Source organism: Chaetomium fimeti (assembly GCF_033439085.1).
Source record: "Chaetomium fimeti strain CBS 168.71 chromosome Unknown B0H64scaffold_1, whole genome shotgun sequence".
Classification (NCBI taxonomy): domain Eukaryota; kingdom Fungi; phylum Ascomycota; class Sordariomycetes; order Sordariales; family Chaetomiaceae; genus Chaetomium; species Chaetomium fimeti.
Window position 1 is genome coordinate 1,479,712 of NW_026944329.1, and position 23,517 is coordinate 1,503,228.

Sequence of the window (23,517 nt, forward strand, 5' to 3'; positions counted from 1 at the left end):
TCCATTCATCGGACCGGGCTCTTGACAAAGCCCAGTGGGGCGGCCGGGCCTGCAGGCGACAGTGCGGTACAAGCATCGGTGGGACAAGCCGTGCCAGAGGACGTGTGGGGACCGTGGGAATCGTGCAACCCACCCGCTCCGCCCTGTCCCATCTCTTGCTTGTCACCCTCGGTGCCTCTCTTGGTGCAGTGCACGCCCTCTTTGCACCTCCTCTTCCAAGGAGCTTGCCTCCTTTCTCCCAGAGTCTCTTTTTGTGTGTCTTTTTTGATCTCAAAGACACGACTTTGTGCTCCTTTGGGCCAGTCTCTCGTTCCCCATTTCTGCCCACAACTCACTGCTGTTGTTGTTCACGGGCCTCCTCGTGCACCTCCATCCTCCATCCTCCACCCTACACCTTCCGCCCTTCGATCTCCCGTCTCCCGTCTCCCGTCTCTCTCCGTACAGCCCTGGAAGAGCAGAGAGCACCACGTCAGTCTCGTCACCAGGTGCATACGTGCGTGCGTGTTGCTCGATCTCTACTCGGTCCTCCACCCAAAACAACCACACATGCCTCATACCTTGGTCATTTGCTACACGAGGACAGCCACGGACCGGGCCAGTGGCAAGCACCTGTTCAAAGGCATAACACGCCTATGCTTGCTGGCACTGCTGTTCTCCCGAGAGACAGTTGCCGCATGACCAATTGTTCAGGGTGTCTGAACAACTATAAAGAACAACGGCAGCATCTTCTTTTTTAGGAGCGGCCCTTCCTCCTTTGTGTCCTCTACTCGAGCCGCATCGTGCACGGGTTGTTTAGATTCCCGAATCACCATTTATCGACCCATTCAAACATACATTGCGTACCGACCGAGCGTTCTCAAACGACTACGCCCGACCTAGACTCGTTTCCCACCACCGACCGCTATCTTTCGAATCAACGAACCGGAAAGCTGAGAGAGACACAGTGGCAACCCGGACAGAAAAAAGCGTGGGGATCCTGAGGGACGAGAGGGAGGACTGAGGGAAACTCTTGCCAGCCCATACACACTTCGTCAAGATGGTGCTCAATATTTCCGAGAGTGGTGTTTTGCTTGATGGCTCGGCCAAAGCCGTGGCCGGGCTTCCCACCCAAGCATTTGCCATAAATCTGAGTGGGAGTGTTATTGAGGATATGATTTCCTGCGTTCAAAATGGCGGGGATATCCAATTGGCGCTGGGAAGCAATCCGGTAAGTCTTGAGCTCCTGGTTCCGCTGTTGTCTGCTATTGTCCCCTGTTTCGCGGTGCTGCACAATACCGCAGTTGTCGATATCGCATGATTAAATCCCATGCCAAACCTCCTGTTCGACTTATTTACTTCGCTGTACTGCCCTTGTTCCGAACATCTTCTAACTGCTCAAACTCCAGAAATTCCTATTCGATGATCACGAGCTTCGGATACCCAAGACATCAGACCCGTCCGGCTACGATATTTTCCGAGCCAACTCCGAAGACCCCTCGAGCGCAAGCAGGTTCCCCGAACCGACCATGTCGATCCTAAAGACCCCCAAACAGCACAGGCTTGCGGCCAAGGCCAAGGCCTCGAGAGCGGCGAAGCCGGCAGGAAAGGGAGAAACGGCAAAGAAGGCACCTAGCCGCCCCTCTGCGAAATCTTCGAATGCCACGCCCAATACCGCAGCCCGGCCTGCTTCTTCGTCGGCCAAGGACCCTAGCACGCAAAAAGGATCGGAAGACGCTGCGGCGAAGCTCAAGCGCTCGTTTGACAACCTGGCGGCAGACAAGCGCGGGAACTCGTATGGATATCAGAATGGTTCGCAGCGGGAAACTGAGACTGACATTGATCTTAGTGCTGTTATTGTCGGCGGTCTACCCAATTCCAAAGGGGGAAAGTTCGGTCGATTGCTCGAGACGCACGCTGGTCCTTCACCTCGGTCATTACCCCCTAGCCCAGCTTTGAGCGGCATCGGCTCTCCCTCGCTTTTGCCGTCCGGCGGCAGCTCGACACAGGACAAAGCGAAACAGCAGCGATTTCCTCTCATGCACGAGCTGGCGGTCCAGGATTTGTCCCGCCAGGAACTCCTGGAGAGATGGGACGAGGGAACGGAGGAAGAGTTCAACACGGTGCTCGATAAGGTGGCGTCCTTTGACAAGGACATCCAGAAGTGGGTTTTGAGGAAGAATTGCTGGAAGGACTTGGATGTTTTCGAATACGACTATTCGGACGACGATCGCCGCGAAACCGCCATCACCAATGCCATCAAGTGGTTCGACCGCAATCGACTCAGCGCATCAGACCCCCTTTGGCAGAAACTTCTTCCCAAGGCGGAGCGTGGAAAGGGGAAATGCCTGAGCAACCTGCAAGTGACGCTTGCCAAGGGCCCGGTTGCGTCGAAACAGCGAACCGATGCGGCGAGCGCCAGCGGGGGCGACTCGGACCGAGACGACTCCGCAGCTTCGACCACCAAGAAGGGTAAAGGGGGTGAACCCATGTCGAGGTCCAACTCCCAAACGTCGACGGGGAAGAAGAAGCTGTCTGCATCAGAAGCACAAGCGAAGCGGTTGCTGTCGACGACTAAGAAAAAGCCCCTGCCAGCGCCGACAACAAAGGCCGCGCCAAAAACCTCGGCCCCAAAGCCGGCTCCGAAAGCGGCGCCCACCAAGGGTGGGCGGGTCCTATCCAAGGAGTTTGTGTCGGATTCGAGCTCGAGCGACGACGAGGTGCCGCTCTCGTCGTCCAAGGGGAAGCCCAAAGCCGGGGGGGCTCCAGTCCCGAAACCGGCACCACGGGCGGTCCAGAAGCCAAAGGCGGCGGCGAAGAGCAAGGAGGCGGTCGCCTCGAGGCCAAAACCCGCAGCGCCCACGAAGGTCTCACCGCGGGAGCAGAGCAATGAGAGGGAGAAGGATACGATCCGAGCCCAGGTCATCGCCAAGCCGATCAGGCCCACCGCGACGAAGCGCTCGCGGGACGCCGACGATGACGACAGCTCAAGTTCCGGCACACCTCTCATGAAGCGGGTGAAACCCCCGACCAAGCCACTGCCCGCTCCGGCCGCTTCGACGAAGGCACGCACTGCTTCCGACTCAAGCCAGAGCAGCCGCGGGGCCGGCGCCGGGGCACAGCCGCCCAAAGCCAAGAACAACTCGCCCGTCAAGTCCTCACCCCTCGCCTCCTCGCCGCCGACGAACGCCACGGACGTCGAGCAAGACCGCGCCGCCCTTGGCCGTGCGCGGGAGCGGGAGCGCGAACGGGAACGAGAACGAGAACGGGAGCGAGAACGGCGGCGGGAGACGGCCGTGCGGAGCTCCAGCAGCAACACGGACAGCAGTTCCGGCATCAGCGTCGGCGCGGCCAAGAAGCGGCCCCCCACGGACTCGCTGCAGGCGAGCAGGGCGAAGCGGCAGCGGCCCTCGCAGGAGACGGTCGAGCTGGCGGCCAAGTTCAGGCAGTTCTACTCGCGCTACGAGCAGCTCCACCAGGACATCGCCAACCACGACAACCCCGACCCGGACAAGCTCACCGACCTGCTGGATATGCACAAGCGGCTGAGCAGGATGAAGTCGGAGATCTACGCTGCCGTCGAGGTCTGACTTGGGGGGAGGGGGCCGGTTTCTAAAGAAGACAGTGGCGGTTTCGGTTGGGTTTCTTTTTTTCGGCATGCTCATCACGGTTCCGGTCATGAGTTTTCTTTTAGGGAAAACGGCTACATGGTCTCGCAGACCTGAAAAAGAGAGGGAAGGAGGGGAGGAGAACAAGGGAAGGGAGTCAGCGCAGCTGAGATAGGGTTCTCAGAGCCCACGATCGAATTGGGCGCATCACATTTGGCTTTATAGCGAGGGCCCCGGGGCAGGGCGTTGGGCATTTCATTGAGGAAAAGGGCCCCACACAATTGGCGTTATAGCGAGCCATCTGGGTTATTGATTCATTGGTTTTTTGGTTGCTTTGCTTCGAGCGGGCTGGGTCACATCTGGATCCCATGATACCAGGGCGGCGGGTAGGAAAAACCGCCTTGCCCACCATGACGAGGGAGGATACTTTGGCGTTTTGATGACGAGGAAATATGAACATCGTCCAATGCTCTTGTGCCGTGCCCTTTTGATTTGCGTGTGCGCGCGTGCCTCTGTGTGCGTAATGGGTCTTTCGACATAAACTGCCCGCGTTGTATTGCTCGCGTGGTTTGTATCGTGGCACGGCGTTGCTACCATTATTACGCCACTTAACGTTCGGTGGCACCCAAGCCAGCGGGAGTCAGCTCAGCCGCCTCGATACGAAGCCCTACGCATGTACTGTCACATCGGGCGCGGTTGTGCCCCTTTGAAACACCACCCTCCACGGGCAAAGATTCGGAGATGGAAGTGGAAGTCCCGGGTGTGGCAACTAGGCCGGGGGTGTATATCATTCGCAGACCGAGGGGCCGGAAGGCACGGCGTTGCCCGTCCCCGGCCCCAACTTAACGTACAACAGTAAAACCAAGAAGGGGGACTCTTCCGCCATCATGCCGCGACGTCTGTCATTAAGCAGTCCTCCTCCTCCTCCTCCGTGACCGCCAGACCCGGCGCTCGTTGTCGTTTGGTGTCTCCGCTCGGCGTCCGGTTACCCGCCGCGGGACAATCCTCTTCCTCCTCCGTCCGTTTTCTTTTTCTCGGGGTTGTTGGCTCGCTGGGTAAAATCAGGTCGTCAGACTGTGGTGACCCTTCCTCGAGGGGAGATTTTCACAGCCGCGAGAGAAAACGGCGGAGGCCGCTTCCCTACTGGGTCTTGAATAGCAGGATCGCGCAGTGGCCGAGGTAGAAGTAGATGAAGTGCTTCGTCTCTGTTTTGGGGGTGGGACCCATGTTGTCAGCGAACGGTCGGGAGCAGGGAAGTGCCACTCCATACCGTGGGTTACAAAGCTGCCGAAGTTACGGCCAACAATGCAGTGCCATGTAGGACCCTTCCTGTCGTCGAGCTATGGGAAACCTGGGTCAGCCGAAAGTCGGGGTTCGGTTATTCGAGCGGCATGCATACGGTCTTCTTGATATGTTGGGCAATGTCCTATACACTCAATGTCAGTATGTTGAATTCTTGACATTGGCAAGCCTAGCGCACCCCAGGCAGACTGGGCATGCCGGGTGGGTTGTTGAGTGGGACGGACCTTTTCAATGGTGAACTTTACCATCGCTTCCTGGGCTAGGTCGCATCGCGAGTTAGTTTGATACGGGTTTGGCGCAACCCCAAGGTCGGTTCCGTGTTGCAGTTGCTACATACCCACTTCGATGACTTCTTGTTGCATGTCATCGGTCTTGGGTAGAGTCGGCGTGTTAGTGTGTTGATGCGCCGAAAACCGGAAGAGCTGGCGTTTCGATGCGAGAGACGTACCATATCAGCGCTCTTGATCTGAGCTGTTCCAGAATACATCATGCAAGAGTTAGCAAACACGGCCGTAGGCGTGAGTATCTAGGTGCCATAAGCAAGCAAGCCTACCCTCGAGCTTGTCCCGGGCAACAGGGGAAGTGCTCCCAGCAGGCTTGACCTCGTCGCCCGGCATTGCGTATTGTGTCGAAGTGGGTGACCGCTTAGCAGTTAGCACAGAACGTCCAACAGTTTACCGGCCCGGTCCCTAGGAGAGGGGGTTGACAATGTTTGTGCGGGCGATGCACTCCCCGTCTCCTTCCTATGTCGCGGGTTCCAGATTTGGGGGTCCAACAACATACAGGCAAACAATGTCTAAGTTAAGCTAATAATGCTTTGAAACCGGCCCTGCAGATGCGGGTGCGGATAGTTGTGTCGTTGGGCTGTGATGTACGAGAGCGACAGAGTGACAAGCAGTTACGAACGTTGGATGATCGAGCAAAGACGGTTTCTCGGATTTTTGGTTGTTTGGGTTGATCTCCGTTCCGGGTTGAGAAGGAGGTCAGCGCGGCTCGGCCAAGCTAAACCATTGGCGCTGCAGCGCAGAGTTGCTTTCCTGCGAAGCGCGCTGAGTCGCGGGGGAAACCGAAGGCGGGATTGGGCACCCCAATGTAGAAGTACTGGTACTTGTAAACTGTGCAATTTTAAAGCTAGTAACAAGTACTAAGACTTAAGAGGCCCGTTGCTGTGGACCAAAGCGGTGTGGAACAGGTCCGGTCGGTCGCAGCGTGGCAGCAGCCCATGCGATAAGATAACAGAGTGGATGCGGGACGTTCTGCATTGAAATTTCTTGGGAAAAAGTGCAAAAAAACGAGCCGAGCTTCTTTCTTTCTTACATGCATGCACTTCATCGAAAAAACCACATCAACAACGGAATGACCACGCGGTAGCCTTGGCTTCACACCCTGCTGGCGGCAGACAGGAAGCAGCAAAAATAATCACCATGGAGTCGTCAAGAGTGTTCGTCAAGAACTTGCCGCCCGCCATCTCCGAGGCTGAGTTCCGCAAACACTTTTCAGCCCAGGGCCGCGAAGTCACCGATGTCAAGCTCATCCCCAACCGCCGCATCGGCTTTGTTGGTTACAAGTCGCATGAGGATGCTGCAAAGGCCGTCAAGTACTTCAACCGGTCCTTTATTCGCATGTCCAGGATTGGCGTCGACCTGGCCAAGCCGGTAAGCGCGACCCCGCGTCCCAACCTGCCGGAGCTGTTGCTAATCATAGACGCAAGATTGCAGACTCAAATCCAAGACTGCCAACCGCAAAGGATTCCCAACGCCATGGGGTGCCTAGAGCTTCTGCTCTCGGCCCTAGCGTCCCCAATGTAGAGCAGGCCGAGGACGAGAGTTCCAAAAAGAGGAAGCGGGCGGCGCTTGACGAAGGGGACCACAAACTGCAAGAGTACCTCGAGGTCATGGGCCATCCGACCAAGAGGCCTCGAGACCAAGAAGCGTCAAGCGGCAATGCCCAGCCAGAGTTGGCATCCGCGTTGCCCCCTGCTGTTATGGAAGCAGGCGAGAGTGATGACGAGTATGAGGACATCCCCACACGCGGTTTAAAAGCGGCACCTACGGGGAGTTCTGCTCATGTCGACATCCCACCTGCTCCTACAGCGAATAATGAAACCCCCACATCCGCAGCAGCAGGAGATGGATCCGCAAGGGAAGCACCAGAGGTGTCGGTAGATGCGACAGACGACGACTGGCTTCGGTCGAGGACAAGTCGTCTGCTCGACCTCGTGGATCCAGATGATCCGGGGTTCGCCACAAGGGTAACCCCATCGGTGCCTGCGGCTCAGTCTGCACCCGAGCCTCAAGAACCGGCACGGGATGCCGTTGATGCCGACTTTGATGGCCTTAACGAGGATGCCCCCGTCCCGGCCGGGAGTAACGAGGACGTTGCCAAGCTAGTCGAAAGGACGTCGAGGCTGTTCCTGCGAAATCTCAGCTATAACGTCACCGAGGACGACGTTAGGGAACGCTTCGCGAAATTCGGAAATCTTGAGGAGGTGAGCATTTTTTTTTATTGTTTCTTTTTACCCTCACCACGCCCCACCCCTTCATGATGAATCCCTGATAGGGACAGCTTATGCCACTGGCATATGATGAGACCTGGGCTCGGTATTTTAGTAGATGCTTCGAGATTCTGATGAAAAGGGCCGATTAACTTTTGTGTTTCTGACGGATGGCACTGGACTCTCGCTAACAGCGTGACAGGTGAATGTACCGTTGGATAAACGGGGCCAGAGCAAGGGCTTCGCCATGATCCGGTATGAGCAACCTGCTGCCGCGGTCGATGCATTCCAAACAGATGGCTCGGTTTTTCAGGGCCGAATAATACACATTCTCCCTGCCTCTGCCAAAAGGGAGAACAAGCTTGACGAATTTGCAATCTCAAAATTGCCCCTCAAGAAGCAGCAGCTCCTCAAGAAAAAGGCCGAGGCCGCGTCCAGCAGCTTCAACTGGAATTCACTTTTCATGAGCCAAGACGCCGTCAACACAGCCATGGCAGAGCGTCTCGGTGTTTCCAAACACGAGCTCTTGGATCCCACGGACGCGTCTGCTGCCGTGAAACAGGCAGTTGCCGAGACCACAGTAATCCAGGAGGCCAAGGCCTATTTCGCCACCCATGGTGTGAATATCGAGGCGTTCAAGTCGCAGCAACGAGGGGATACCTCGATCCTCGTGAAGAACATCCGAAACGCCTCGATTGAAGAATTGAGGACCCTCTTTGAGGAGCACGGCGCCGTGCTGAGGGTCCTGATGCCACCAAGCGGTACCATCGCGATCGTTCAGTTCGCACAGCCAGCAGTCTGCCGGGCTGCGTTTGCCAAAAAGGCCTACTCTCGGTTCAAGGAATCGGTTCTGTTTCTTGAGAAAGGCCCGAAAGGGCTGTTCGTAGACCATGCCGCCCCGCCCCAGGATCGCCCTGCTGGTGTTCAAAAGCCGTCCGTTGCCGAATTGCTGGAACGTGATGACGCCGAGGATCAACTCGAGACGGCTTCTCTATTCGTCCGTAATCTCAACTTCTCAACTACCACTGAGGGCTTAACCAACGCCTTCAAACCCCTGGACGGGTTTGTAAGTGCAAAGGTCAAGACCAAGACGGACCCCAAGAAGCCGGGTCAGGTGCTCAGTATGGGCTTCGGCTTTTGTGCCTTCAAGACGAAAGAGCAAGCTCAGGCGGCTCTCAAGGTCATGGATGGGTATGTCCTGGATGCACACAAGCTCCTTGTCAAAGCATCGCACAGGGGCCATGATGCAGCCGAGGAGCGTAGGCGCGAGGACCTCGCCAAGAAGGCGGCGGCGCAGCGAACAAAGGTTGTCGTCAAGAACCTCCCATTCGAGGCATCTAAAAAGGATGTCCGCGCCCTATTTAGCGCGTATGGCAAACTGGTTGCACTCCGCCTCCCAAAGAAGTTCAACCACACATCACGCGGATTCGCTTTCGCCGAGTTTTCAACAGCAAAGGAGGCGCTCAACGCTCTCACTGCGCTAAAGGACACCCATCTTTTAGGGCGTCGGCTGGTGCTCGACTTCGCAGAGGCCGACGAGGTTGATCCGGAGGAGCAAATCAAGGCCATGGAGAAGAAGATCAGGGGGCAGGTGAACAAGGTCACGTTGCAGGAGCTTACAGGAGAAGGGAGGAAAAGGGTTAACATCGGGGATAACGATGAAGACGATGCATGATGGCACGACAGCATGAAGAATTGATCTCTCCATAGGTCTCGGATGAGAGACAGCAACCCCAAGAGATGTCTCGGTGGCCACACCGCCCTTGTCAAGGAGGCGTTGCTCACCCCCTCCCCCTGGCGGTCCCTCTGCAGAACCCCCACCTCTGTTCTTTGAAGATTGTTTGGTCAGCCTCACACCTTTCCCGTTGCGTCCGATCAGTTCCTGCGTAGGGCTAATCTTGTTCGCGTGCCTGGGGTGGCCTTTTCCCCGAAAGCAGCCCGCGGTCCCGAAACGCTCCGCGCCAACCGAGCAGCTGCGCAGGTTTTCATGGGGGCCGCCTCCACGGGTTTGGATCCCCTTGCGTTCCAGTTGGTACCATGTTGGGTTTCTGGGTGCTCAGGAGGGCTGGGCCAACAACCCTGTTTGGCATAGACGCGGCAGTCGCCCTGGGTGGTGTTGTTGCAACAGCATCCCTATACCGGGATGGGGTGCACTCGATCCTGGCCTCGTGGGGTGTGTCGAGGGTTTCCCGTTTTAACATATGTTGTGCTCCCTTCAAAGGCCGGGGCGTTTGTATTTCAGCATATTTTATATCTACGCTCTGGCTCGCATCCTGACGGCTAGCCATTCCTCTCGAGAATTCCTCCTCTGCTCTTACTTCACTGGCGTTCCTGAGCAAGTGTTTGCCGCCCAGGATACGTTGTAGGACTGCGATGTCCACTGTGCTCAACAATGGAACTCCAGGTCGGACTCCCAGTGCTCTCGGCTCAATGCTATTCACCATCACCGGATCATGAATTCGAGGGCCGCCGTGCGGTCTCGAGTTCCAGGCAGCCCCTCCAGGAGTCGACGGGCAACATTCAGCATCCTCACATGGCCTGGTACGCCCAGCATCTAGAAGCTCTCTCGTCGATCCCATCCTCGATCCCGCCGGTGATACCGCCTGTCTTGCGAACACAGTCACTCGGGCCAGACTATGGCGCGCCGTCGTACGCCAGATCCCAGCAACGACACGAGCTTCACTCGCATGGAAAGCGGCGGGCGCAGGGATCCAACCCGCTCATGCCCTTGTTGACCAAGGACTTCCAGAACTACCGGAAGAAGCAGGAAGACAAACCAGACCAAAAATGGCCCGAGATGTTGGAGGGGTTCTTCCTAGACGGTAAGTCCTGCGGGCAAACAACGGCGCAGGCCCAGGGCTGTGTATGGCTAACCGACCACTTCCTTAGCGCTGCTGCTCATCCCTCAGATAGGGCGCAGTAAATACACCATGAAGCAACAAACAAACGGCCGAAACCAGCTCATCGGCGAATACCTGTGGATTGCCTGCTGCCACAGCCTGAGTCCCGGGGAAGAACTCGACCCCCACGTGTTGGAGGTGAAGGCAGAAGGAGGAAGGAAGAAGGTGTCCAGCCACATCCAGGTGCTCAGAAACTTCTTTTCGGCTCATCGTTGCTGTAAGTCTGCCCACCGGCGACCCCGCCCCCCCTGGCGACCTTTTTTTTGTGGCGTTGGGCGCCCTGCAGGTCGGGAGTGTGACCAACAACTAACAAACACGCTCTCCCTTGCCTCGCAGTTCACTTTCTATTTGGTCCACGGCAGAGGGACAAGGAAGATATCCACGTTGAGAAGGGGTCGCTCAAGAACAACCCTGTCTTGATTGCCTTATCCGAGGGCCGCGTCGAGCGGCCTAACTACGAATATTTTGCACAGATCCTCGCCCTGAACGAACAAGTGCAATTTAGGCCGAAGCGATGCTGGATCTTTGTTTCGCATCCGGATGTGGTCATCGGCGAAGACGGGTCTGGGTACCTGCCGGCAACGGACAGCAAGCTCGTCGAGTCCGAGTACCCGCACCTCCCGCGCAACCTACAGCGGGAGACATGGGCCAAGGAGGAGCAGCAGTTGTTCAAGGGGGCCCTCCTTCATGAGTTCACCAAGGAGATGCACCAGGTCGAGTCGAGCAGCGTCAATAGTTTCAGCAAGAAATGGGAATCGGCGTTCCCGGACCTGCAGCAACGGTTGAAAAACATTACGTCTGCAACGACGGATGCGAAATGCGACATTTTGCACTTACACGCCACGCTCGAGCTAAAAGAGAAGCGAAGCTTCCCGGCCGAGTCGAGCCTCAGCTCGTGGGTTGAGATTAACATCGAGCAGCCACGCCTGCTTAACCACAGGTGGCGCGTCGAGACGCGGCTCGTGAGGCCTCGTGAGCTCAGCTACTCGCAGGATGACTCGCACGGGGGCTCGTCTCAGGAAGATATCTGCGAGCGACACAAGGAGTTTACAATCAAGTACCAGCATCAGCCGGGTTGCAATGGCCCCCGCCATGGCTCTCGAGGGCATTGTGATTGTCTCTCGCAGCGCAGCCGTCGAGATGGGGTTTCGGTTCCGTTCCCGATCCCCTTCCCAGCTACAGCCTGGGCACAAACACTCACCAACTGTGCTGAGTACCCAGCTCATCCCTTCAGCGGCAGCAAGAGACATGAACGGGAGCGTGGGGCAGCTACCAAGGCGGAGAACGATGACGAGGACGGGCGGAGATCCCGTCGACGCGGTAAGCAGCCCACGCAAATGGACTTGGTCCCGAAAATCGCCATGATGCAGGAGGTCTTCTCCTGCCCGCCCACCTCACCTCACGAAGGGGGGACTAGTAACGGGGCTGATCAAAGGTGGACGCGCCGTGCCGTGATCCTATGGACGTTTGAGACCATCCATAGCGTCATCGCCGACAAGAACAAGAAGGAGCAATTGGTAACCGCCCCAAGCGGGAGGACCAACTGGCGGTTCCTGACGATCCTCGATCCTGCCGGCGAGCATCACCAGCGGCAAGCCGTCGCCAGCAACCGCAGGGCTTCTGCTGACGAGTATCGGAGCGCCTCGAACAGCCTCGCTTGTGCTTCGCGGCCAGCATCCCGCGCCGCCGCCATGTCCCCTAGCCCGACCTACCAACAGCACCTAGGCGCAAGCGTGAATGAGAACTTCCACTCCGCGTGGGATAACAACGCCGGGCTTTCCTCGCTGTCCGGCCCGACGGCGCAGGCCTACGGTACCCACTTCATGTCGCACACGATGCCCTCACACACGGCGGTAAGCCAGGGGAGTTACAGTCTCCTCGACAGTTTTAGCAGCCACAGCGGCTTAGCTACACCTCCTCCGAGCGCCTCGATGGCCAGTTCCTTTGCCCAACCCTTCGACACAGCTTCGGCAAGCTCGGATATGCTGCCGAGCTACATGGTCACGCACGGCGCGGTGACAACGGCGGGCATGGACCCGGGCTCACACAGCCTGGGCAGCGCCCTCTCGGCGGTAACCGACCCGTTCTTGTCGCATGTCGGCGCGGCATACGGCGGGACGCAAGACGGCATCCACGGCTGGGACAGTCACAGTGTCGCGGGCAGCATGGACGCCGCTGCCTCCTGGTCATCAGGATACTCCGGCAACAACACACTCCATAGCGTCCACAACGGAGCCATCGACTGGTCGGGCCCGCAACAGCCGTCCATCCCCTCCCGGCGAGGCAGCGAACAGCAACACCAACCCCACTCGCACCATCGCGTAGACCGACAACCGTGGGCACCATCAACCCACCCCATGGACGACCACGGCACGTGGACACCCATACCCTCAGAAACCACCCGAACAACCAGCAGCCATAACAGCCACCGCCACCACCACAGCAACAACAACCATCCCCGCAGCCACCACCACCACGATGTCCACAACGAGCACGAGCACACCACCACAGCATCGCGGACCGCGAGCCAGGAGTGGGCGCACACCCACACCCACGCCTCATCAACAGGCAGCGGATCCGATATATCACAGGACTGGGAGGAGATGCACGCGCTGGCGGGGTCGACGGGCTCGGCGGGGCACACACCGCAGTCGCCGTCTTCGCCGCACTCGCCGCACTCTTTAGATAGGGACTCTCTGGAGGGGGACTCTCTGGAGGGGCACTCGCTGGAGGGGCACTCGCTGGGCTCCCTGGATCTGCCGCACGACTTGGAGGGGGACGGGGGCTTAGTGGGGCAGGCGAAACAGCAAATTGGTACCGGGCGTGGTGGAGGTGGGGGTGGTGAAGTGACGGGTTCGCTGGGGATGGGGAGGGTGGGTTTGAAGCGGAGGTGGGAGGGCGAGGGGTTTGGGGATGAGGGTGGGGACGGGGAGGGCGATGGGGGGTATCGGCGGTTGAGGGCGAGGAGTTAGTTGGATGAGCAGACGATCGATCTTGGGTTTTGATAGGTAGTTACATATGAAGGCGTTGGTGTCATGGGTCGGTTGTTGTATTTCCCCACGTTTTCTTTTTTTGGTGGTTGTGAGTGGGGTTGGCTGGGGTTTGGTTCCGAGGAGTCATTGGGAGTAATACACCACCACTAGTACTCCTGACACACGAGTCGTCTAGTCATGAACTGTGGCCGGCCTGGCCTTGACCTGAAATCAATGCATGCTGCGTTGTCACGTAGTACAAGTATATGAAGGCAAGATCCGAGTGGGAATCCCCAAAAACCGAGCCCGACCCAGCAGCCGCCCAGGATGAAACAAGCGAACCCCGCGAGAAACAATCTGGTGTGCAAACGATGTGGCCGCCCCAGGCCTCCGGAGATCTTGTGCCGTGCACATGACAGAGTATGGTGGTCGGCAGGGAGAAGGTCATCCACCTGATATCCGCCGAAAAGGAAATCATGATCTGGGGGTAGCCGAGATTTGAGGAAGGGAGGAAGGGAGGGCCAAACCTGACCTGCTTGAAATGTGGCGACATGTTTGAGCAACTTCCTGCAGGCGCCGAGTGAGATTGGAGTTGAGAGGGGGGACCTTTTCCATTTCTTTATCCCCGCCGGATAATGGCGAAAACGGGAAGTCGTTGATAAAATAAGTAGGCAGGGGCGGGTGTTTGTCTGTGTGTAGGGCTGGTGCGGTTGCTCAAATGCACGACAGGCAGGAACAGACAGGGGTTAATGACGGGGTTCAGATGAGACAAGCAACGGCGATCCCTGTGCCAATCATCAACGGCTGGGCTAAAACCGTTCGTCTCATTTTTTTGTTAGCGTGTTCTGTCTGTGCAAATCCACGACTGGTCGACTGCACAGTCAGCCGTCCCAAGGGGGTTTCCCAAATCCTCACGGCCGGGCCAAACCCAGGGAAAGAGAAGAAAAGGGAAAAGCAAAGAAGAAAGAAAACAGGATCATGGCATAGTTAGTGTCCCACGAAGCCGGCGACCGGTTTCGAAACAATCTCGCTTCACAAAGCCAGGACGGCGGGCGGCAAATCCCCCAAGCGCGTTCCGGTCCGGCTTCTCTGATCCGATCAGAGCATGTGGTGCGGCTGCCCGGGACCGGCCATGAGACGGGCCCAACCTGTTTCTCTTGGGGTCGCATGTGGGTGCATTTGCAGCGAATCGCCCGCAGCTTGGGCCCTGGCAATGCAACCATGTGGGCCCGCTTCTGGACTGCCAGGCACAACCAAGCACGTTCGCCTATCTGAGTTTGGCGGCGAGGGAACGGCACGAGTGGATGAGGTGCATCGACTTTGATGCTTGGCATTTCTGGCATGCCCACGCGGGTAATTCTGCTCCACTCGTAGCCCTGGTCTGCGGCGCGGATCTGGGGAAAGTCACTGGGCGCGCGAATTGGCGCGGTGGGGTGACTTCCTGGATACCAAATTCTAAAATGAAACCTCTTCTTCCCATCCACACGCTCACACGCTCCAACCGCGTCTGGTGCTTCGTCGATGAAGCTCCCGGGGGTGAGCACCACATCATGGTATCCACCATGGGGGAGAACCTTACCCTTGCGGGAGGCGACGGTATTGGAGAGCGCCTGCTACTTTCCGTTGCAACCTAAAACCCCGGTTCTGGGCGAGTCTCCAAGCAAGATGCCCAGCACCCGTCGACGGGTCGGTCTCTGGGGTCTCTATTCTCTAGCCTCATAGATCCCAGCCCTGACCCTAGACCCGGGTGCCCTCTTGCTCCAGACCCCCTCCAGGCCCTCCCCAGACCCTCTCCAGACCTTGGTCTTCACCCAGCGCCAGCCCGATCCTGTGTTTTCCCAGATCACCTCCGTTCTCCCCCATGAGATGAGCCGAATTCCCCTTCTCCGATGTCATCGACCCGGGCTTTTGGAAAACTGATCTCCTGGTCCGAACAGCCCACGAGGTTTCAGGTCCCCCGGTGCCACGCCCACGCGGCCGACTCCCATCGAACTCCGGTCTTTGTGTGACGTTCTTTGACTGGATATTTACCGCTGCCGCCGCCATCTTGGCGACTTTTCTTCTTCAGGTTCCTTGGCCTTCATTTCCACCTCTCTCCACGAGTCGACCACTCTCCGTTACTATCTGTGTGCTCTCCCTTCTTGCACACAAGCCACAACTCACCCCCGATCTCATAACACGAGACAACCAGCAACAACCCGCCAGCAACTCACCGCGTGTTGTTAGCGAAGCAACCTGAGACCGGTCCCCACGAGTCAACACTTTCTTTGACTTACCTTTTCGAAGACTTATTGTCATTTGACAAAGCATTGTTCGACCTTCTTTGTGCCGGACCTCCTATTCAGAATCTCTTCACAATACCCGAGAACCAACAGCCGCCACTCCCGACTGCTGTTCAACGTACAACTGTCCTGATCGGTATTGTTCGTGCAGGCACGAACAATATCAACGCTGGCCGTTAGGTAGCCTGTCTTCGATTCGTGAACAAATTCGACTTTTGAACAAAAACCCGCCATTCCCTGCAAAATTTAAACCAAGGCTTTGACAGCAAGAACAACAACAACACATTTCCCGTCATATTCGAAATCAACTTCTTTCCCCAGCAACATATTGTGGGATCTTTTACACCGACATCCAATCAGCTCAACAAATTATCATGAAGCTGACATTCTTGGACCGCACCGTGGCCGTGTGGCTGCTGGCGGCTCTCACTGGGACAGCGATAGCCCACTCATGGCCCGAGCAAACCGTCCGCCTCGCGCCCGACGGCAAAGAAGTCGGGAAGCCCGGTGCCGATAGAGCCCACATCGAGACCGGCACGGCAGACTACTTGATCCCGCCCAACGGCGGCGAGAAGGTGGTCCAGCAAAGCCACAAGATCGTGAGGGACACCCAGGGGCCCCTGAACGACGCGAGCTACAGCGACCAGTTCCCGATGCTGTCGGTCGCCCCGGGCGACTTCGTCGCCATCAAGTACCGCGAGAACGGCCACGTCAGCCGTCCCGACAAGACGAACCCCAACAAGCCCGTCAACCGCGGCACCGTCTACCTCTACGGAACGACCGAGAACGACCTCTCCAGCGTGAGCCTCATGGACGTGCACCTGAAGTGGACCTCGGACGGCAAGGGCGGCAACGGCAAGGGCAAGCTCCTGGCGACGCGAAACTACGACGACGGCCAGTGCCACGAGGTCATCCCCGCGGACGGCGACTTCGAGGGCATCACCGGCTACCGCATGGAGTTCGTCAGCAAAACCGACTCCCTCCTCTGCCAGTCCGACCTGCAAATCCCCGCCGACGCCCCCGTCGGCAAGGTCTACACCGTCATCTGGGTCTGGGACTGGCCCGAGATGAAAGAGCAGGGCATCGCGGTCTCCCCAGCCGAATACGGCGCCGAATCCGTCCTCGTGCCCGAAATCTACACCGGCGTGGTCGACTACAAGATCGTCGAACCCTGCGACGACAGCCTGGGCGAAGTCAAAGGCCCGACCTGCGAGAGCGGCGGCGGGGGTGGAGGCGGCGCCAACGCCAACTTCGCCACGGACCAGCCCGCCACGGCGCGCGGCATCGCCTCGCAGATGGCCGAGCCCTTCCTCGTGAAAGTGCCCCAGGCGGGATTCGACGTGCCCAGCGCCACCGCCGACCCCAAGAACATCCCGCTCGGCGTGCTCATCGGCGAGAAGCCCACCCAGTTCCCGCTGCCGCAGTCGATCCTCGAGGCCCAGAACGCCCCCGGCGGCGGCAAGATCCCCGCCGCGACCCCGGCGCCCGGGAGCGGTGGTGGTGGTGGTGGTAAGGGCGAGAATGCTTCTGGTGGAGATGCCGGCGGAGATGCGGGCGGCGACGTCGTCGTTACCATGACCTCGACCGTCCCCGAGGGCATGACCACCATGACTGTCACCCGTGACGGCACCGCTGCCGGCGGTGCTAAGGAGACGCCCGCGCCCAAGATGAGGAGGGGCGTGCACGCCAGGCGCCGCGGTTTCTGAGCGGGCGGCCGGGTGGGCCTTTTTCTTTTGTTTTTGGAATTTTGCGCGTAAGTCTTTTTTGGGGGGGGGGGCTTGAATACATTTGGGAATTTATTTATGGAGGATTTTCTAACTTGTTTCCTTAGATGTCCTTAGATGTCCGATATCGTATCGACGATCATGATGTGACGTGGTGTATGAGGTAGATGATGATTTGATGACGCCTTTCTTTCCTTCACCTGGGTCTAGATTTGGGCTGGTGGTGCATCACACGGCGGCATGGCATGGCATGGTATGGCGGCATATTTCTTCTCCCGTCATTGGGTACTGGCTGGTTGGAACTGGATGGTATAAGACGGCATGGGATACCCGTTCGTTTTCGTTTTCTTTTTTTTTTTGTTCTTCTTTCACTCGTTTTTGTTAGTCAGTTGGCGGCGGCATTTCAGATTGTTTTACTTCGCACCGACGACGGCGGATCTGGTATTCGAATTCTTCTGTTTCCTGCCGGCGCGCCTCGCGGTCTTGCTTGCTCTAGTGGGGGAAACTGGGCTGGCTGCGCCGGTGTCGGCATTTGTTTTAATACGTTTTGATAGATTTTAGACGGTTGAGCAATGGATACGGTTCGCGGTCAGAAAAAGAGCAATGTTTTTTGTGTCCCATAACGCGCAATCAGTTCGTGAACGCCACGCCAGTTTCCACCGATAACCATTCCCCCCCTTCATCCATCCACGCATATAATCCACCGCGCAAGGTACCTAACTAGCCTCCCCAGGTTTGATATCGACCAGCCAGCCAACCAGAAAACCGAGACGACTGCCTGCCCCCATGGTATGATGGTATCCCGCCGCCCCGACGACGACTCTACATCTCGCCGCACTCGGCAATGACCACGTCCAGGTTGGGCACGTCCTTGCCCCTGTAGCCCGTCTTCGTGGCCTCCATCTTCTTGACCACGTCCATGCCGTCCACTACGCGGCCGAACACGACGTGCTTGCCGTCCAGGAACGGCGTTGCCACCGTCGTGATGAAGAACTGCGAGCCGTTGGTGTTGGGGCCCGCGTTCTGTTCGGGGTTCGGGTTTGGTTAGTTTATATGCTATGTTATGCCAGTGGTGGTGGCGGTGATGGTGGTGGGTGGGTGGGTGGTTTCGCTGTTTTGGGAAGAGAGGAGGAATCGAGAGGGCAACACTCACGGCCATGGACAGAAGACCCGGCTCCTCGTGCTTCAGGTTGAAGTTCTCGTCGGCGAACGACTTGGTGCCGTAGATGCAGGTCGACCCGGTGCCGTCGCCATTGAGGAAGTCACCGCCCTGGCACATGAACTTGGGGATCTGGGGAATGTGTCAGTTCCTGTTCCGCTTTTCTTTCTTTTTCTTTTCGGAATGTAACTTACGATGCGGTGGAACTTGGAGCCCTTGTAGCCCTGGGGACGGCCGATGTTGCTCTTGGATTCGCCCGTGCAGAACTGGCGGAAGTTCTCGGCCGTCTTGGGCACCACGTCCTTGAAGAGCTCAAATTTGATGCGGCCAAGAGGTTCACCTGAGGAAGGTAGTGAGTATGCCGTGTTCTCAAAGTGAGTGGATGGGGAGGGGCAGTTTCATACCACCGAGTGTGATGTCAAAGAAAACGCTGTGTGGAAAGGGGTGTCAGCATAGGCGCTCAAGACTCAGCAGTGCGATAGTATCGCAAAATAACATGATACATGATCTCGTCGGGCCAGCGCATTCAATTCTCGATTTGCGCGGCGAATTGTGAGCTGAGCGGTCGGTGTAAGTTGTTGGTGGTGGGGTCGACCTCAGATCACCGAATGAACCCGTAATCGAAAAAGCAGCGATAAATACTGCGAAAAACTTACAGCGGGTTGCCCGACTCGGGAAGCTCGGTAGGCGCCATGTTTACGAAGTCTTGGATTTTGTCAATCTGGTTGAAGCAGAGCTTGGTGGTTTGTTTGTTTTGTTGTTTTGTGGACTTTGGTTCTCGCGATTGGGAGGCAAAGTGGGGTGTTCAACTGAACCCAGATGACGTACGGGGTAATAACGAACAAAGGGCAATGTGTTTGCTTCCAGGTGGCGGAGCCTGATTGTCAGGTGGCAAACATTCAGACGAGAGAGTTTGAGTCCGGAAAAAGAGTCCCAAGCCGGAATTGTCTTTGGCGGCAATAACCTATTCTACACCTATTGTGGCAGAACAAGGATGCTGGTTTGTGGGAGGAGCAGCGTTGCCTGCCCTTGGGTTTCGCTTTCTCACTCCCCTCTAAACCTCATCCTCAACTCATAGATGAGACGGCGCCGAGCAAAAGTAGGTTGCTGTCAACGAAATTACGGGCACCTCTAGGGCGGCTAAAGGGTCCCGAAGGCCGTCGCATGCTTAAACAAACCCTGGAGTAAAACAAATAACCTCTCTACGTTGGTGTTCCGTTAGATTATTCCCAGTGTTGGCCATCGGTCCTCCTCTACTCATTGATAGCAAGATAACACTCTCGTATTGTCCAATGTCTTAACACGCTTCTCATTCCATGCTGTTTTTTCAGCCCGCTATTCAATACGCGACCGCCGGTACTCTCGGGCGGACGCCGGTAAGTCTGTCTCTTTTGCCACTATATGTTTGTTTCACCGCTATATTCTCAACCCTCGGCCTCAATCTCGTAGCTGCTCGACTTGTGTTTTGGCTGGAACTTGAACCCAGGTGGTGCTGGGCCAAGGAACATCTCACTGCATCCTCGTTAGCTCACTATTCACCCTATATCTTCCCAGCTGGAAAAGAAACATACCTGATCTTGATCCAGTCCTTGTAATTCTTACTCGCAAACAGCGTTTCGAGATCGTCACGCCCGCGGTAAGCAGGCGGCCGCTCGTTGAGATTCGGCGGTAGATGCTCCAGTAGCCCGATGGGCACGTAGCGGCAGAAGAAGCTGAGAAACTCGAGGAGGAACCGGCGCGTGTAGTTGAGGCCGAGCTCGTCCGAGCCCCAGGCTTCCATCCCGTATCGGACAAACTTTTCGATGTACGTCAACCGCTCCGAGCTAGACTTGTCCAGATACTGGCCCTTTTCGATCTCCTCGAAGATCCAAGGCTTGACGATGGCGCCGCGCCCGATCATGACGCTGTCAACCTTAGCCTGGTCGACGTGTTCAAAGTAATCGACGTGCGAGTAACAGTCACCGTTGCCCAAGAAGTACATCTTCCCGCCATTTGGTAACGTGTTCGCGTCCGCCTCTCGGACCGTGTCGGCTAGGTCATGGGTCTTCTCGTTGAATTGCTTGATCAGCGCCGCGCACTCGGCGATGTATCCCCAATCAGCGGCCCTCGTGTACCGCTGCAGTCTCGTCCGGCCGTGTAGGGTGACGGCTGCACACCCGGGCGCACCAACAATGTCGCGCATGTCCTCGCTGCCGAGAGCCAGACGCTCGACGAGCTTCTGAGCCGTGAGCTTGTCGTCCCTAGCACCCATCCTGATTTTCGCCGTGATGGGCACTTCTCCTGATACCGCGTTCATACCCCTGATCATCCTCTCCAGTTTTGAATGAGAATCCAGGAGCGCGGACCCGGCTCCAGACTTGAACACCATGTCTACCGGGCAACCGCAGTTCAGATCGACCAGACGCAGATGAGGAAGAAGCTGTGACAAGGCCTCGGTGGCCTTCACAGCAACCCAAGGGGCGTTGGCCGCGATCTGGGCGCCAAATTTGAGGTCTTTTGAGTTGTCGTAGCTTTGAATGATAGGACCGCCGGGATCGAAACGGGGCGGCGTGATCTCGCTCTCATGAGCCCTCATCAGCGTCCAGTCTGCCTTTTGCCCCTGTAGCAAGGGAAGCCCCAGAGCCATCTCAGAGTATGTCAGTTGAGCACCAAGTTCGACGCAGAGCCGGCGGAAAGGAAGGTTTCCTTGCGTGGTAAGCGGCGCGAGAACAGGCGTCTCTCGTCCGAAGTAAAGCCTCCGCTTTTCTGACGGCTTGAATGGAGGCTCGATGTACTGCGCCCTGTAATCATTCGGCTTGGTCTCATCGTCCTTGTGCTTCTGATAATGTCTGGCGAGGTATACGGTATCCTTGGCCAGCCAGTCTAGGTACTGGTCCGATTTCTCTAGAGGAATCTTTTTCTTGGAGAGGTCGTACTTGATGCCGACCGGCACCATGTTGACCATGCCGGGCTTGATCTCGCCCGCCGCCTCCTCCTCGCCTTCTGGTGCCTTGGTGGCGTCACCGACTAGAACCAGCTCCGACCGCCCGTCCTCGTGCTTGACTTCGTCCATGTGGCTGTGGACGAACAGACAACGCCAACCGGACGGGCACTTGCCGTACTTCTCCCACACCGGGCACTTGCCCCCAAAAGTCGTGATATCGGGACGGCGGCCTTCTTTCAGGTATTTGCGTATGTCGTGGAGGGCATTACAGCGGTCGCCGTGCTTGCAGGGGCGAGGAGAAAACTCGGGAGTCCACGCGACTGTGTTGCATAACCGCTGGGCGTCCGAGAAGGTGCCGAACTCCCTTTCCTTGTTCTGCCCCTTTTGCTTCTTCCGCTTCCCGTCCTTTTTGGGGCCTTGTTGCGCCTCTTGAGGCATGGGAGCCGTCCGCCCCTCGGCATCATCATCATCGGCTTCGGCTTCGACTTCGGCAGGCTTCTCTGTTTGACGGGGTGCTACTATGAGATACCTAGGTAGAGTTGGTCAGCAGCTGTAATATGTCAAAATGTGCGCGAAGATCAATTTACTCTGCCTTGATCGGGGCAACGCCCTTGGCCCTGCTGTCGAGCTTTATTTTCTTGGAAGCAGGTTCACCATTCGAACCATTTTGATCGCCAATTGGGGCGCCATTGCCCTCTTCCTGGGGCCGTTTCGCTCTATCCTGCGGTTCCATATTGACGGAATATGGTTTTGAGTCCCCAGAGCGGTGTGTTTAAGTTGATTGAAGGGTTGTTGAACGAGGTGTGCTGGGTTTAAATTCGATAACATTTTGCAGTTTGAATTGAATCTCTGATTCTCTGTTATCGGAGCAGCAGCGCCAATTGGCCCCACAGCGGGGTCGCCTACAGCAATCTGGACGGCTGGGTGGGGTTTGATCTCTTTTCAGGGTCCAACCTGGTGGAAGCTCTGGTGTCCCAACGCCTGATGCGATGCGATCGATGGTTCTATTAACGTCAACTGCACCAAACAAGCCTCCTGCATTCGAAAACAGGGCTACCACCAGTAGCACCGGAAAATACCGCCAGAACTCGGGAATCGATTCCAGGTTTGACGCTTGAGCAGCCAACGAACACCCCGATGGCATGTTTCTGCGGGTCATTGTGCTGTTCTTGGGACACTGATCAACTGCTGCTGCTGATCTTGGCCGAATTCTGCTTGGGGCTGTCTGAGTTCAAGATGCGGGGTCGGGTCTAGTTCCTTACCTGACAGGTACAGTGGAAGGAACTTGAATGTCACCAACGAAGATGTCATCTTGCAGCATGATAGCCCCTGAATTCCCAGTTCCCTGGCACACTGGGGAAGGATGAGAGTGGGCAGGCGGAGGCTGGAAAAGGTGAAGGATGGCAGATGACATCTTGCAAGCGGTGTGGGGGGTTACAGTGTGTGATTGGGGACAGCCACTGGCACGCGGGCAGAGCAGGGTTGCTGGGCTGAGAAGCAACCGTGACAGGGGATGCGCTTTTGAAAGCAACAGCGCCATTCAGGGCTCACCGGCTGTTACATTCAGAACCCACCTGGGGTTGCTTCCAATTTCACCTTCAACTCCCGTCCAAGACACACTCTCAGGTCCCATTCGAGAGTGACCATCAAGCTTCTTATTGTACACACAGTAGACGCTCGGTTGTGCACACCACGTCTGTACCATAGTTCGACGTCGGCCTTTCCGATCGGCTCTGAAACACTCGACATTCGCCCCCTTTTATCTCACTCGCCCATAGGTAACCAACAGCCGGACCTCGCCACGCTGCCGTCTGAGCCCTCCGAGCTGTCTCTACGAGGTGTTCATGTTTGGGACATGATCATTCGACCCCACGATGGCTGATCAGGCCAGAGCAGAGGGGCGCGAGATGCTGCCGCAGTCACCACAGAACATCAAAATCGTACGGTCGCAAAGGATAGCCCCGGTGTCGCCGACGGAGTCGCGCCCGCCGCCCTCGGAGCTCTACGATCCCGAAGCCCAGGACAGGGCGCCGCCCATACCACGATCGCACACACCGGGCCACCTCTCGTCCAAGAGCCAGGACCGCCGCAGCAGGCCCGCCGACCTCACCCTGCGCCAGCGCTCGCAATCGTCCGGCGCAGCAATCACCCCGGCCTCCTCAGCCGGGATAACGCCG

The 23,517-nt window shown here is 57.2% G+C and overlaps 6 protein-coding genes across 6 annotated transcripts; 3 read left to right on the forward strand and 3 right to left on the reverse strand.

Moving 5' to 3' along the window:
* The first annotated feature begins 887 nt into the window (after nt 1-887).
* On the forward strand, nt 888-3,654 carry B0H64DRAFT_10330 (uncharacterized protein). Its single transcript, XM_062797694.1, has 3 exons — nt 888-1,207; nt 1,386-1,771; nt 1,826-3,654. Exons 1-3 carry the CDS (start codon nt 1,037-1,039, stop codon nt 3,564-3,566), a joined length of 2,298 nt encoding a protein of 765 aa, XP_062663756.1. The 5' UTR covers nt 888-1,036; the 3' UTR covers nt 3,567-3,654.
* A 929-nt stretch (nt 3,655-4,583) lies between these two features.
* B0H64DRAFT_10346 (dynein light chain type 1-domain-containing protein) lies at nt 4,584-5,829 on the reverse strand. Its single transcript, XM_062797697.1, has 8 exons — nt 5,670-5,829; nt 5,440-5,530; nt 5,335-5,357; nt 5,224-5,257; nt 5,111-5,145; nt 4,984-5,010; nt 4,855-4,924; nt 4,584-4,789 (listed from the first exon to the last, which is right to left on the reverse strand). The coding sequence occupies exons 2-8, from the start codon at nt 5,501-5,503 to the stop codon at nt 4,725-4,727; spliced, it is 318 nt and encodes a 105-aa protein (XP_062663757.1). The 5' UTR covers nt 5,504-5,530; nt 5,670-5,829; the 3' UTR covers nt 4,584-4,724.
* A 367-nt stretch (nt 5,830-6,196) lies between these two features.
* Nucleotides 6,197-13,252, forward strand: B0H64DRAFT_421514 (uncharacterized protein; the record flags this gene model as incomplete). The annotated part of the gene is made up of 14 exons (XM_062805534.1): nt 6,197-6,541; nt 6,598-7,374; nt 7,613-9,019; nt 9,152-9,156; nt 9,230-9,412; nt 9,444-9,548; nt 9,721-10,202; nt 10,294-10,497; nt 10,617-10,720; nt 10,754-10,876; nt 10,916-11,242; nt 11,273-11,354; nt 11,385-12,936; nt 12,970-13,252. The coding sequence occupies exons 1-14, from the start codon at nt 6,311-6,313 to the stop codon at nt 13,250-13,252; spliced, it is 5,865 nt and encodes a 1,954-aa protein (XP_062663758.1). The 5' UTR covers nt 6,197-6,310.
* Nucleotides 13,253-15,603: 2,351 nt separating this feature from the next.
* B0H64DRAFT_10438 (uncharacterized protein) lies at nt 15,604-17,371 on the forward strand. The gene has a single exon (XM_062797709.1). It carries the CDS (start codon nt 15,909-15,911, stop codon nt 17,238-17,240), a length of 1,332 nt encoding a protein of 443 aa, XP_062663759.1. The 5' UTR covers nt 15,604-15,908; the 3' UTR covers nt 17,241-17,371.
* Nucleotides 17,372-17,839: 468 nt separating this feature from the next.
* On the reverse strand, nt 17,840-19,396 carry B0H64DRAFT_380380 (putative U-snRNP-associated cyclophilin). The gene is made up of 5 exons (XM_062802731.1): nt 19,074-19,396; nt 18,822-18,847; nt 18,612-18,757; nt 18,412-18,549; nt 17,840-18,281 (listed from the first exon to the last, which is right to left on the reverse strand). The coding sequence occupies exons 1-5, from the start codon at nt 19,109-19,111 to the stop codon at nt 18,081-18,083; spliced, it is 549 nt and encodes a 182-aa protein (XP_062663760.1). The 5' UTR covers nt 19,112-19,396; the 3' UTR covers nt 17,840-18,080.
* Nucleotides 19,397-19,841: 445 nt separating this feature from the next.
* On the reverse strand, nt 19,842-22,073 carry B0H64DRAFT_314753 (tRNA-dihydrouridine(47) synthase [NAD(P)(+)]; the record flags this gene model as incomplete). Its single annotated transcript, XM_062800217.1, has 3 exons — nt 19,842-19,929; nt 19,989-21,869; nt 21,928-22,073. 3 exons carry the CDS (start codon nt 22,071-22,073, stop codon nt 19,842-19,844), a joined length of 2,115 nt encoding a protein of 704 aa, XP_062663761.1.
* Between the last annotated feature and the right edge of the window lie 1,444 nt (nt 22,074-23,517).